General features: G+C 43.6%; 1 protein-coding gene across 2 annotated transcripts in view; it reads left to right on the forward strand.

Moving 5' to 3' along the window:
* The window catches only part of kif13b (kinesin family member 13B), a 126915-nt gene that overhangs the window by 77364 nt on the left and 34726 nt on the right, over positions 1-14825 (forward strand). For both annotated transcript variants that reach the window (XM_031903082.1, XM_031903083.1), the window contains exons 21-28: positions 1645-1773; positions 2042-2209; positions 2703-2860; positions 3587-3719; positions 5190-5336; positions 6902-6931; positions 12278-12377; positions 12651-12777. In XM_031903082.1, the coding sequence (XP_031758942.1) occupies positions 1645-1773; positions 2042-2209; positions 2703-2860; positions 3587-3719; positions 5190-5336; positions 6902-6931; positions 12278-12377; positions 12651-12777 (992 nt within the window). The remainder of the gene's footprint in view (positions 1-1644; positions 1774-2041; positions 2210-2702; positions 2861-3586; positions 3720-5189; positions 5337-6901; positions 6932-12277; positions 12378-12650; positions 12778-14825) is intronic.

The following is a 14825-nucleotide window of genomic DNA, read 5'->3' on the forward strand; positions in this document are numbered from 1 at the left end:
AGGATGCACTTGTGACTGCAGGAAAGCAAGAGCCTGTCTCCAGTCTAATGGCCTGAGATATTTATTTGGAATATACCAGATCTCTCTACTTCAACTTCTTTAAACTCCCTTTTAAAGGAACAGTAACACCAAAAACAATGAAAGTGTTTTAAAGTAATTAAAATATAATGTACTGTAGCCCTGCACTGGTAAAATTGGTGTGTTTGCTTCAGAAGCTGCTGTGTAGCCATGGGGGCAGCCATTTAGGCTGGAAAAAGAGAGAAAGGGCACAGGTTACATAGCAGATAACAGATAAAACACCATTGAATTCTACAGTGTTTATTTGTAATCTGCTATGTAACCTGTGCCTTTTCGGCTTTTTTCCAGCTTGAATGGCTGCCCCCGTGGCTACACAGCAGCTTATTTATATAAACTATAGTAGTGTTTCTGAAGCAAATACACCGGTTTAACCAGTGCAGGGCAACAGTATATTATATTTTAATTACTTTAAAACATTATCATTTTTTCTGTTACTGTTCCTTTAACAACCAATATTGTCAGTGTCAGCTGTTGTTAGTGTTTCAGCACTGACGTGTTTGTACAGTCTACCAATCACAAGATGCACTCTGATGTCTTACTGGCATGAGAACCACAGTGGCAGTCTCTTTTTATTAAGGCTGTGTCAGACATGGCATTTTAAATGCCTGCATGGCATTCCCCACCCCCCCACCCCCTCCCCTCCCAGCAGCCGATCAGCAGAACAATGCGTAGCGCTGGCTGAAAGCTCAGACTCAGGCACACTTTACTGCTGCGCTGCAAGTTGGAGTGATATCCCCCCCTCACCCCCAGCAGCCGATCAGCAGAACAATGGGAAGGGAGCAAGATAGCAGCTCCCAGTAGGTATCAGAATAGCACTCAATAGTAAGAAATCCAAGTCTGGCGTGGGACTCCTCCAGTTACATGGGAGTAGGAGAAACAATAGGTTAGCTGAAAGCAGTTCTAATGAGTAGCGCTGGCTGAAAGCTCAGACTCAGGCACACTTTACTGCTGCGCTGCAAGTTGGTATGATATCCCCCCCTCACCCCCAGCAGCCGATCAGCAGAACAATGGGAAGGGAGCAAGATAGCAGCTCCCAGTAGGCATCAGAATAGCACTCAATAGTAAGAAATCCAAGTCCGGCTTGGGACTCCTCCAGTTACATGGGAGTAGGAGAAACAATTGTTTAGCTGAAAGCAGTTCTAATGTGTAGCGCTGGCTCCTTCTGAAAGCTCAGACTCAGGCACAAGGCACTGAGATGGCGCCTACACACCAATATTACAGCTACAAATACATTTGTTGGTTCAAGAATAAAAGGTTAAATGGCAGAGGGAATTATTTCCTATGTAAACAGTGTAATTTAGAAGTAAAAGTACCCCATAAATATCATGACAGAATCCCTTTAAGTTATTCAAATGCAAATGGAGCATCTTATAGTTGCTAATTGAAAGACTAATTGAAAAAGTTGCTAAATTGCTAATTCTATAACATACTAAAATAAACCTTAAATTGAACAATCCCTTGTCTGTAGAATGCTGTCTGTAGAAACCCCAGGCTTTTATGGGGAACATTTCTTGTTAAAACCACTGCATAAAAGTGACTGAATATTGTCCTGTGTGTGATGTAAAGGTTGCAGGACGGTTACACGTGGAAGTGGTCCGCATCAGCGGCGACATCGAAGATCGGATAGCGGGAGGGGAAGATGGAGCAGATTTCTCCTTTGAGAAGGAGGCTCAGGAAAACAAGTTAGTCTGCATGGTAGGTGACTTTTCTGTTTGTTTGAGAACATGATTATGGTACAATAGAATGTTTGTCCTTAGCCCTAATTCTATGTGGGGGAAAAAGGTAGATAGAGGCCGTACCTTTCCAGCATTGCCAGAGTCTCTGTTTCTCTTCCCGCAGACATTTATAACCGGTAAAAGTTTTAGCCGATAACATTCAGCTCCTTCCGTTAGACTTTACTTTCTCATCCCTGCGGTGTGCATCATATTGAATTTTCCTTTCACCTTTCTCTTTACCCTTTCAGATTAAAGTGCTCCAGGCCACAGGTTTGCCACAGCATCTCACCAACTTTGTCTTCTGCCATTACATCTTCTGGGATCAGCCAGAGCCCACTACTGTGGCCCCTGAAGTGGACACAGCACCCCCGGTCATTAAGGGGACGGAGTGCATGGTGGTTTTTGACCACTGCAAAGTAAGTCTTTAAAGTATATGCTTATTGCATTAGACCCAGACAACTAGATCTAGTTAGTTAGTTTTGTCCTAATCAGAGGAAATTAGGGGTTAGGGAGATAATCTGGTGCCACTGCCCACACAGGAGTGGTATTTACCTTTTCAAAAACTTTAAGCAGTGCTGCTATAGAGCTGATATGTGAGGTGGTTAAGGTGGTCATACATAGTAAGATTTGCTCGTTTGGCGAGGTCACTAAACGAGCAAATCTTTCCCCCAATATGCTCACCTTGGGTGGACAATATCATATCCCAAGGGCCAAAAAATCACGTTGCAATGAAGAGGACAGGAAAAGTCGAAGCCGATGCGGTCCCTGATCTGACAAGAAATCAACCCTGTCTGCTCTGCACAGTTTTTGCCCAGATATCTGTTGGGAAGGCCTGAAAATGGCAGCTGAAATCTGCCCGTGTATGGCCACCTTTACTTACACTAAAAAACCTTTATATCTTCCTTACAGGAGTTTGTGGTGAACATTACAGAAGACTTCTTAGAATATCTTTCTGAGGGGGCCCTGGCCATTGAGGTTTATGGCCACAGACAGAGTGACCCACACAGGAATCCGGCCCTTTGGGACTTAGGAATAATTCAAGCAAAGACCCGCAGCTTGCGAGATAGGTAAGATCACAGAGCAATACTTTTTTGTCTGCCAGGGTCAGTGACCCCCTTCATTTAAAAGCTAGAAAGATGCAGAAGAGGAAGGAACCACCATAAAAAAACAAGTAATTAAATCCAATTGCAAAGTTGCTAGGAATAATACATTCTACAATATGTATATATGTATGTATAACTTTATTTATAAAGCGCCACAAGGGTACGCAGCGCTGTACAGTCTTACAAAATACAAAATTACACACAGGGGAGGACAAGTTTTATAATAAATAAATACAATAAATAAGTATAAATACACAGGGAATTAGTGCCATGTGGTATGAGACACAGTAGGAAGGAGGTTCCTGCCTCGTAGAGCTTACAATCTAAGTAATATACTAATAATTAATTTAACGGTAAACCACCCCTTTACGCATTAAACAACTGTTTACTGCCTAGTAACTTCTGGGAGTAGTAGTTTCCATTACTAGCAGAACTAAACACTAGAGAGCTTGCCCTAGTTTAAGGCTTGGCTATTGCATCAATTACTGTAAAATGTTTGCCTGGTCTAAAAATGGCTGCAGTGACTCTCCAGCCGAACCATCTGTTTGGTCGGTCAGGCAAAATCATTGTATATAACTATAATTCACATTCAAAAAAGTTGTACATAGCCCTTATTTAACTTTATCCTATGTTAACATTCTCTGTAAGAGCAGCAGCATTCACTTCCTGTGTGTATTTCCTGTTCTACAGGTGGAGTGAGGTCACCAGGAAGGTGGAATTGTGGGTACAAATTCTGGAACTTAATGAGAATGGGGAGTACTGTCCAGTGGAAGTGACGCCAGCCAAAGATGTTCAAACAGGAGGAATCTACCAGCTCAAACAGGTAGGGGCAAATTAACAATAAGACTATATACCTGTTGGTTGTATTCTACACACTGTCCATTTACACCTGATGACCAAACCCAGGGCAGTTATCACCTACTTGGCCTGACCATTGTGCACCCCGGCGTATGGTTTTCTGTGTCCTTTACTATCATCCAATGATGGTTGGTTTCATAATATTTGATTTTAATCTTAGTAAGATCAATAGTTTCCCCTGACAGGTGGATAAATATAGAATATCACCAAATAGTTGTTAGGCATAAACTGTTTAACTGGCATACACTGAGAGAATGGGATCATAACAGGGTGGAAGAAGCTGTGCCACTGGCAGACTCCAATAAGTAACGGGGCAGGAAGTTTGTTCAAAAGTTGAAACTGAAAATTCAAAAATATCTACTAAAACTCATTTCAGAATGTTCCCAGCAATAATTCTGAAATGAATTTTAGTAGATATTTTTGAATTTTGAGTCTTATAAATTATATTTTATATTTTTATAATGTGTATAAATTGATAGACTGACCTATTGATTGTAAAATGTGTGTTATATTGAATAAACTGTATTTTAATTCCACACAAACCTATATGCTAAGCTTATTTTTCTACATTTGTAATATTAATGGGCGGTGAGTTCCCCTTATACCCTAACAGTGTGTTCTTTATAGAGGAAACATCTTTTTATGCTTTTTGCTGGTACCCAATAGCAAATAGATTTGTAGTCTCATTAATTGAGAGCCATGAATACGCAGTTGCCTTGTTTGTAGCTGAATCTGAGGATTACAGCCTTCAGAATACGAGCCTCCCAGGATTTGTCTGCAAATGTGTGTGGCGCATCTAATTGCTCTCATAATACTGAAATAACCAATTTCCCTTACCTCGTAGCAGCCATTACTGTCTGTGTGATTTTGTTAATTTCCCCCTAAAGTTTGTAGTTTATTGCCTGGTAATTCTCGTTAACTTCCTCGCTGCAATACTGCTCTGCGAAACCGGCTCATTCTCTAATTGCGCTGCAACCTTTTCTTTACAAAAAATCAAAGTTTTGGTTCTGTTGCAGCACAGAAATGGGTGGTTGGAATTTTTACATTAAAGACACTATAGGGCTCGTGTATGTCCACAAGTGCAGTTGTGGTGCCTGCAATTTCCCAGCAGTCATTTGTGCACGTACTTACTTTAAAATTGGGGACTTGCATCAAAATTGTCTCCTTGCATCTCCGTATTGGGGCCACTGAGTACTTCCTACCTTTCCATTCTGAATCATGCGTAGTTGTGGTAATCGGACACACTTTGGGTAGATGCAGTTCAGTTATGTCTCTATGTGTTCACAATAACTCATGCATGGGGGAAACACATTGATTGCTCACTGCACTTTCCACTTTATTTCCATAAATATATTTTTGTCCACTTTGACTATCTGTACTGTATCCTTAAACGATCTGTATAAATGTGCTTTATTTTTATTGTTTTTCCAACCAGGGACAGTCTCGGCGCCTTCACATAGAAGCACGGTCAGTTCAAGACTCAGGAACACTGCCCCTTATTGAAGATTCCATTTTATCTATCTCCATTGGCTGTGTGAAGATAGTCAATGCAAAGGCCATTAAAGCCCATGACTTCCACCAGGTAAGATCCTTCCCTCTGCCCCAGTATTCCCAGAAACCATTGTGCTGGTGCTGGTGTTTGCACAACAATAACAGCTCAAAGTAGATGAATTAGACATCTCTAAGCTAAATAAATACAACAGCAAAATTGTAATACAGGTATGGGATCCCTTATCCGGAAACCCATTATCCAGAAACCCTTGAATTACGGAAAGCCTGTCTCCCATAGGCTCCATTTTAATCAAATAATTAAGAATTTTAAAACTGATTTCCTTTTTCTCTGTAATAATAAAACAGTACCTGTACTTGATCCCAACTAAGGTATAATTACCCCTTATTGGGGGCAGAACAGCCCTATTGGGTTTATTTAATGGTTAAATGATTCCCTTTTCTCTGTAATAATAAAACAGTACCTGTACTTGATCCCAACTAAGATATAATTACCTCTTATTGGGGGCAGAACAGCCCTATTGGGTTTATTTAATGGTTAAATGATTCCCTTTTCTCTGTAATAATAAAACAGTACCTGTACTTGATCCCAACTAAGATATAATTACCCCTTATTGGGGGCAGAACAGCCCTATTGGGTTTATTTAATGGTTAAATGATTCCCTTTTCTCTGTAATAATAAAACAGTACCTGTACTTGATCCCAACTAAGATATAATTACCCCTTATTGGGGGCAGAACAGCCCTATTGGGTTTATTTAATGGTTAAATGATTCCCTTTTTTCTGTAATAATAAAACAGTACCTGTACTTGATCCCAACTAAGATATAAATAATCCTTATTGGATGCAAAACAATCCTATTGGGTTAAATTAATGTTTTATTAATTTTTCAGTAGACTTAAGGTATGGAAAAATCCCTTATCCGGAATACCCTTGGTCCCGGGCATTCTGGATAACGGATCCTATACCTGTATCTGAAGGCAAATCCTTACTTGTATCGCCTTATCAGTGCCACAATGCCTTTTACAGCAATGATACACAAGGAAATTAGTCGCCTGCGAGAAATCTCCTGTACCGCAGACAACATCTCCTGCAAATGCTTTCCCATCATCAATAATGTAAATCTTCATCAGGAAAACGTTTCTTTCGTTTCGACCAAAGTTTCTTGCTTTTAATATACTTGACAGTTTAGCTGGTGACCCTCTGACTGATGTCCCTAATACTTATTTAGTTTGTTTGCATTATATATATACACATATTGCCTTTCAAAGATTTGATTATGTCTCCTAGTCCCCACTTTTCATACTTAAAACCACAGTTTTGTAGATCCCTAATATGTGCAAGGCAGTGGGTAATTGCTGCTCTCTGCAACCCAGTGCTTACATACAGGACTCACACAGGGCAATGTTAACCAGGTGATTTGGGGCACTTTGGTACTTGTGATTTTTAGTAGCTCAGGAGGCAGCAATGAATAGTTCAATATCACCCCATTGGCTACTATATCCATCACCTGAAACTTCTTTTCCTAGCACTAGTCAGGCCAAAGTGCCCAGAATCATCATCAGTGAACCACAAAGTCAGAACTTTTGCATTAATACTTCCCCCAACTTACAATTTTCTCCTGTGTTTTTCTCATAGGATGCTCGAGAAGATGTTGACAGCTACCAGGTACAAATGTAGAATTTAATTTAGTTTTTATTTGTTTAAATAGAACATTTTTTACAGAAAAGAGGCAACACAAAAACTGAAATACAGTATATCTGCTTTGCTTACTGTTCAAAAGATATGTGGACCTATCCTTCCATGTTATTCCATATATTCTCAGTTGGATTGAGATCAGGGCTGTGCTGTTGTAGGTCATTCATCTTTTTGCTCTTGTGCCTCCTGTTTTACTTTGGCCTTGTGTTCAGGATCAGCATTAAAGATTACCTCAAACCCAAAACTTTATGAGACTTTACTTGCATAGCAGAAAATCTTTACCTACAGGACAGGGCACCTACCCTCCCAGTTGAAAAGACAAGATTTACATTGGTTACTCTATTGGTACATCTACATTGGTAAAAATATCCTATTTCCAAAGCCTATGAATAGTAAATTATCTCCCTTTGAAGCCATATTGGTGGAGATGAGTCTATAAAAATATCCAGTTCATAAATGTCCAATGCACACAATATACTGTTGACGGGCATCAATCTTAAAAAGCAAATATAAGCTTCATTTCACTGAAATTAGACATTTTCAAAATAGAATCAATTAAAAATGATGTACTGTTTTGGAAATGATAAAGCTGATCTTCACTATCCCCCTTCCAGCAATCCTCTTCATTCTTGCTTCATGCAGTAGGTGGAGTCAGATTTTGATTGACAGGTCGAATACATCCTTTGAGGGAATTGCACCCTTTTGTCTAGAAGATGTATTAGATCTGTGCACACTAATTAAAAATAAATGTAAAGTTGCTATATAATGTAGGAAGCCTCTCCCCGCAGCCGGCTATACAGTATCCCAGCCCCGGGCCCAGCAAGCTCTAACTTCTCAGCGGCCTTGGAATAACCTTGTCAGGCTTGGTTGGGTGCCATGGAGCATGTTGGCCTCAGTGTGCCCCTGCTTTATAGCCGTCTCCTTTATGCACAGGTTTTAGCACCGCAATAATCTGGCAAATTTTACAGCTTCTAATCAGCTCATCCCATTTGCCCTGGTCTTGACTTCCTCCCCAGTGTGATTCCTCAGCCCGAGCGCAGTCTTCAAGGCCTCTTACATTAAGGATCCTTAATGCGTCTCAGCATTTTATCTGCCCTGTCAGTCAGGGCCCTGGATTTATTCAGCCGCTCCCCGTTCCATGTCTTTTTCTGTGACAGTGTTCTTCCTGTAAGAGGCTTGTGAGATGTATTATCAATGTGCGCACTGAGACTAACACTGCTCTCATTTAATTTCTGCTGATTTACTGCATATATAGTACAATAAAACACCGCTGATCAGAAATGCTTTGGAAGAAAAATGGTTTTCCATCCCTGAGTAACACTTAGGGCCTATGGACTTGTGAGATTTCCAACAGAACATGACAGGGTCTTAAATTATGCTCACATATAACTTTCTGCAGGCAACCTGGTGAATAAATACTTTCTTTTAATCTTACTATACACAGAGGTATCCTTATAGGGTCCAGACCTTTGGCCCTTTGTGGGATAGCAGGTATAGTAGGGAGAGATAGTGCCTATAGTAGCAGTGGGGGGATAATAGCCTCTGGGAAGGGACTGGGGCTGTGGGATAGCAGGTATAGTAGGGAGAGATGGTGCCTATAGTAGCAGTGGGATAATAGCCTCTGGGAAGGGATTGGGGCTGTGGGATAGCAGGTATAGTAGGGAGAGATGGTGCCTATAGTAGCAGTGGGGGGATAATAGCCTCTGGGAAGGGACTGGGGCTGTGGGATAGCAGGTATAGTAGGGAGAGATGGTGCCTATAGTAGCAGTGGGGGGATAATAGCCTCTGGGAAGGGACTGGGGCTGTGGGATAGCAGGTATAGTAGGGAGAGATGGTGCCTATAGTAGCAGTGGGGGGATAATAGCCTCTGGGAAGGGACTGGGGCTGTGGGATAGCAGGTATAGTAGGGAGAGATGGTGCCTATAGTAGCAGTGGGGGGATAATAGCCTCTGGGAAGGGACTGGGGCTGTGGGATAGCAGGTATAGTAGGGAGAGATGGTGCCTATAGTAGCAGTGGGGGGATAATAGCCTCTGGGAAGGGACTGGGGCTGTGGGATAGCAGGTATAGTAGGGAGAGATGGTGCCTATAGTAGCAGTGGGGGGGATAATAGCCTCTGGGAAGGGACTGGGGCTGTGGGATAGCAGGTATAGTAGGGAGAGATGGTGCCTATAGTAGCAGTGGGGGGATAATAGCCTCTGGGAAGGGACTGGGGCTGTGGGATAGCAGGTATAGTAGGGAGAGATGGTGCCTATAGTAGCAGTGGGGGGATAATAGCCTCTGGGAAGGGACTGGGGCTGTGGGATAGCAGGTATAGTAGGGAGAGATGGTGCCTATAGTAGCAGTGGGGGGATAATAGCCTCTGGGAAGGGACTGGGGCTGTGGGATAGCAGGTATAGTAGGGAGAGATGGTGCCTATAGTAGCAGTGGGGGGATAATAGCCTCTGGGAAGGGACTGGGGCTGTGGGATAGCAGGTATAGTAGGGGGAGATGGTGCCTATAGTAGCAGTGGGGGGGATAATAGCCTCTGGGAAGGGACTGGGGCTGTGGGATAGCAGGTATAGTACGGAGAGATGGTGCCTATAGTAGCAGTGGGGGGATCATAGCCTCTGGGAAGGGACTGGGGCTGTGGGATAGCAGGTATAGTAGGGAGAGATGGTGCCTATAGTAGCAGTGGGGGGGATAATAGCCTCTGGGAAGGGACTGGGGCTGTGGGATAGCAGGTATAGTAGGGAGAGATGGTGCCTATAGTAGCAGTGGGGGGATAATAGCCTCTGGGAAGGGACTGGGGCTGTGGGATAGCAGGTATAGTAGGGAGAGATGGTGCCTATAGTAGCAGTGGGATAATAGCCTCTGGGAAGGGACTGGGGCTGTGGGATAGCAGGTATAGTAGGGAGAGATTGTGCCTATAGTAGCAGTGGGGGGATAATAGCCTCTGGGAAGGGACTGGGGCTGTGGGATAGCAGGTATAGTAGGGAGAGATGGTGCCTATAGTAGCAGTGGGGGGATAATAGCCTCTGGGAAGGGACTGGGGCTGTGGGATAGCAGGTATAGTAGGGAGAGATAGTGCCTATAGTAGCAGTGGGAGGATAATAGCCTCTGGGAAGGGACTGGGGCAGTGGGATAGCAGGTATAGTAGGGAGAGATGGTGCCTATAGTAGCAGTGGGGGGATAATAGCCTCTGGGAAGGGACTGGGGCTGTAGGATAGCAGGTATAGTAGGGAGAGATGGTGCCTATAGTAGCAGTGGGGGGATAATAGCCTCTGGGAAGGGACTGGGGCAGTGGGATAGCAGGTATAGTAGGGAGAGATGGTGCCTATAGTAGCAGTGGGGGGATAATAGCCTCTGGGAAGGGACTGGGGCTGTGGGATAGCAGGTATAGTAGGGAGAGATGGTGCCTATAGTAGCAGTGGGGGGATAATAGCCTCTGGGAAGGGACTGGGGCTGTAGGATAGCAGGTATAGTAGGGAGAGATGGTGCCTATAGTAGTAGTGGGGGATAATAGCCTCTGGGAAGGGACTGGGGCTGTGGGATAGCAGGTATAGTAGGGAGAGATGGTGCTTATAGTAGCAGTGGGGGGATAATAGCCTCTGGGAAGGGACTGGGGCTGTGGGATAGCAGGTATAGTAGGGAGAGATGGTGCCTATAGTAGCAGTGGGGGGATAATAGCCTCTGGGAAGGGACTGTGGCTGTGGGATAGCAGGTATAGTAGGGAGAGATGGTGCCTATAGTAGCAGTGGGGGGATAATAGCCTCTGGGAAGGGACTGGGGCTGTGGGATAGAAGGTATAGTAGGGAGAGATGGTGCCTATAGTAGCAGTGGGGGGATAATAGCCTCTGGGAAGGGACTGGGGCTGTGGGATAGCAGGTATAGTAGGGAGAGATGGTGCCTATAGTAGCAGTGGGGGGATAATAGCCTCTGGGAAGGGACTGGGGCTGTGGGATAGCAGGGATAGTAGGGAGAGATGGTGCCTATAGTAGCAGTGGGAGGATAATAGCCTCTGGGAAAGGACTGGGGCTGTGGGATAGCAGGTATAGTAGGGAGAGATGGTGCCTATAGTAGCAGTGGGAGGATAATAGCCTCTGGGAAGGGACTGGGGCAGTGGGATAGCAGGTATAGTAGGGAGAGATGGTGCCTATAGTAGCAGTGGGGGGATAATAGCCTCTGGGAAGGGACTGGGGCTGTGGGATAGCAGGTATAGTAGGGAGAGATGGTGCCTATAGTAGCAGTGGGATAATAGCCTCTGGGAAGGGACTGGGGCAGTGGGATAGCAGGTATAGTAGGGAGAGATGGTGCCTATAGTAGCAGTGGGGGGATAATAGCCTCTGGGAAGGGACTGGGGCTGTGGGATAGCAGGTACAGTAGGGAGAGATGGTGCCTATAGTAGCAGTGGGATAATAGCCTCTGGGAAGGGACTGGGGCAGTGGGATAGCAGGTATAGTAGGGAGAGATGGTGCCTATAGTAGCAGTGGGGGGATAATAGCCTCTGGGAAGGGACTGGGGCTGTGGGATAGCAGGTATAGTAGGGAGAGATGGTGCCTATAGTAGCAGTGGGGGGATAATAGCCTCTGGGAAGGGACTGGGGCTGTGGGATAGCAGATATAGTAGGGAGAGATGGTGCCTATAGTAGCAGTGGGGGGATAATAGCATCTGGGAAGGGACTGGGGCTGTGGGATAGCAGGTATAGTAGGGAGAGATGGTGCCTATAGTAGCAGTGGGGGGATAATAGCCTCTGGGAAGGGACTGGGGCTGTGGGATAGCAGGTATAGTAGGGAGAGATGGTGCCTATAGTAGCAGTTGGGGGATAATAGTCTCTGGGAAGGGACTGGGGCTGTGGGATAGCAGGTATAGTAGGGAGAGATGGTGCCTATAGTAGCAGTGGGGGGATAATAGCCTCTGGGAAGGGACTGGGGCTGTGGGATACAGGTATAGTAGGGAGAGATGGTGCCTATAGTAGCAGTGGGATAATAGCCTCTGGGAAGGGACTGGGGCTGTGGGATAGCAGTTACAGAGTAATAATCTAGTTCACATGGTCCCATTTTTTCTAGCAATTAGGCACTGGGTAAATAACAACATTGAAGATGAGTAGGAAGTTGCCCCACTAAAAGTATTCTAAAACATTATTAACCACAAGAATTAACCTTGAACTTAATCTACTTTGATTGTATGGCGCTGCACAGCAACTATAAGTTTTAGGCTTGAGAGAGAATACAAACATAAATAGACCCCCAAAAAATGTGTAAAATGAAGATCAATGTCACTGCATTCATTATCATAAAAGTTAAATTAATAGAATGTTTTTTTGACTGTTCACCAAGGACCGAGATCTGGAAAGACTGAGGAGGAAATGGCTGAATGCTCTCACCAAACGTCAGGAATACTTAGATCAACAACTGCAAAAACTGGTCAGCAAACAAGGTAAATAAGTCACGTATCGTGCCCTGTCGGCTCATGAATCCAAGCTGGCCCATTTTCTTTTATAGTAAATACAGGAATTTTTTTTTAATTTGCCCTATTACATTCCTGTAGCCAATTAAATTATTATAGCATAACTATACCAGACTGTACCACATTACAGCATTAGAACATTCATAGGCCTAATGCAAACTCTTAAAGCAACCGCAACTTCTATATATCCCCAAATGTGTTTTGCCCCAGATAAAGAATTGTTCCATTTTGCCCCTGCCGCAGATAAATCAGAAGATGATGCAGACCGAGAGGCGCAGTTGCTAGAAATGAGGCTTACGCTCACGGAAGAGAGGAATGCCGTCATGGTGCCCTCTGCTGGAAGTGGTATTCCTGGTGCTCCTGCAAACTGGTAAGGGGGGAATAGTCTGTCTGTAACCAGGCAATTGGCAGTCACACTCAGCAACTTTCTGCTTTCCATTTTACTCATAAATGTCGCTGACAAATGCCTCTGTTCGATAGTATGTTTATGGTATGTTTTGGTGCATTATCAGAGCACACCTAGTGGGCCAGTAGACCATACACCTTTTGTGCATGTAGGTTTATTGTTATTTATATAAAGCAACTTGTATACACAGAACTGTACTTCAAACAAAATAAATAGAACATTCAGGGAATACAAAGATGGATCATAACCAAAGCCGTATATATATTATATTCAAGATTATAAAATAAATATTAAGAGCAAGGCAATCCCTGCCCTGTAGAGTTTAGTACTGAAAGATTTAAAGAGATAGTGACACCAGAAATGAAACTCTTTTTTTATAACTATCGTAACATTGTATTTGCGTGCTATTTATAAATTTGCCATAAAAGCCTGCCCAATGCTTTTACATTTAAGGAGGATTCACTATGGCAAAAGACAAAACGTTACCTTAAGTGTTTTATGGGTAAGGGCCAACTGCTACCACTGTATGGGGCATATTTATCATAGTATGTAAGCCAACATTACCAGTGATGTTGCCAACAGCAATTGGATTTGAACGGTCAGCTACACGTTAGAAAACATTAGCGGTGATGGTGGCTTACACACTATGATAAATATGCCCCTATATGTTTTAGCCTGGGCACACTGGTTTTTTGCCAGCGTCAGGAGTGGTTTCCAGCTTGCCTTATGGCAGAAGTGGCACTGGACAGGGGCCAGCTGGATTGCACTAGGGATGCACGGGATGCACCGAATGCACTATTTTCCGATTTGGCCGAACCCCGAATCCTTCGTAAAGGATTTAGCTGTATACCGAACCAAATCTGATTTTTAAGGATTTGGATTCATTTTGGCCAGGAGCATGGATTCGGCCGAATCCGAATCCAGCTGAAAAAGGCTGAATCCCAAAATGAATTCTGGATTCGGTGCATCCTTAGATTGCACCTTCTCAGGCAGCAGACTTCATTGTCCTTCTCAAGCGCTTTTCAGCCCCTTCTCTTTCCTACCCCACAAAGACCAATCATGGAGTAACTTCAGTCTCCCTGTTTGCTCTCTTTAGCACAAGAAATAACAAAAACATAGATTTTTCATGATTAAAACAATAGGTAAAATGTGTGTTCAGTCCCTGTTCATTTCACTCATGTTGAAAAAGGGGGTTTATTGCCCTTTTTTTAGCCACCTGTGTAAGACAACCAGACCCGAACTGGCAATCTGTGGCTTCTGGCAAATGCCGGAGGGGCTGCTGTAAGGTGCCATTGGCAGTTACTGTTTTTTTGGCTGCTGGGTGGCTGTTTGGGCCTCTGTGTAGTTGAATTGCCAGGGCCTATTTTAAATCTCAGTCCAGACCTGAAGACATACTTTATAATTGATGTCCCCCTCTAATACTAAGGGTGTTTGGTCTGTTCTTTTTTTAATTTCCCGCTAACTATGCACAAGGGTTAATTCATCTCATTAATGTCATTAGAATTTCTGGTTTCCTGAACATGACACAATTAGCAGCCATCAGCATTTTGCCCAGCACTAAGGTTACACCATCGATATCACTGGGGTTAAGGGGTCTCTGTCCTTAATCCTAAATTATGCAAATCTCAATCAAAATAATTCTGACCTTTCCCTGGGAATCAATCACGTTTATGTAGTGTGACACTTTAAGCACACAGCAAGAGAGAATATCTCCCACGTTAATGATCCCTCTCGTTCTGTTAAAAGGAGGCCGTTATAAAACTGCTCTTCATTGTTTTGCCTTTGGCTTTAAATGGCAGCTTTCTTATAGCCCCTGTGCAATTTCCCAGGCATTTAGAAAAGGCAAATTAATACCCACTCTGAACCCTCTGCATTAATTATACATGAAAAGGAGAGGAGGTGAGTAATGTTACACACAATTTAGTGGTAATAAAGCAGCCCAGCGCTGACATCCTGAATCAATTAGCGAGAGCATAATAATTACAAAAGGCAAATTACGCTGAAACAACACC

The sequence above is a fragment of the Xenopus tropicalis genome, chromosome 5, assembly GCF_000004195.4.
Source record: "Xenopus tropicalis strain Nigerian chromosome 5, UCB_Xtro_10.0, whole genome shotgun sequence".
NCBI lineage: Eukaryota > Metazoa > Chordata > Amphibia > Anura > Pipidae > Xenopus > Xenopus tropicalis.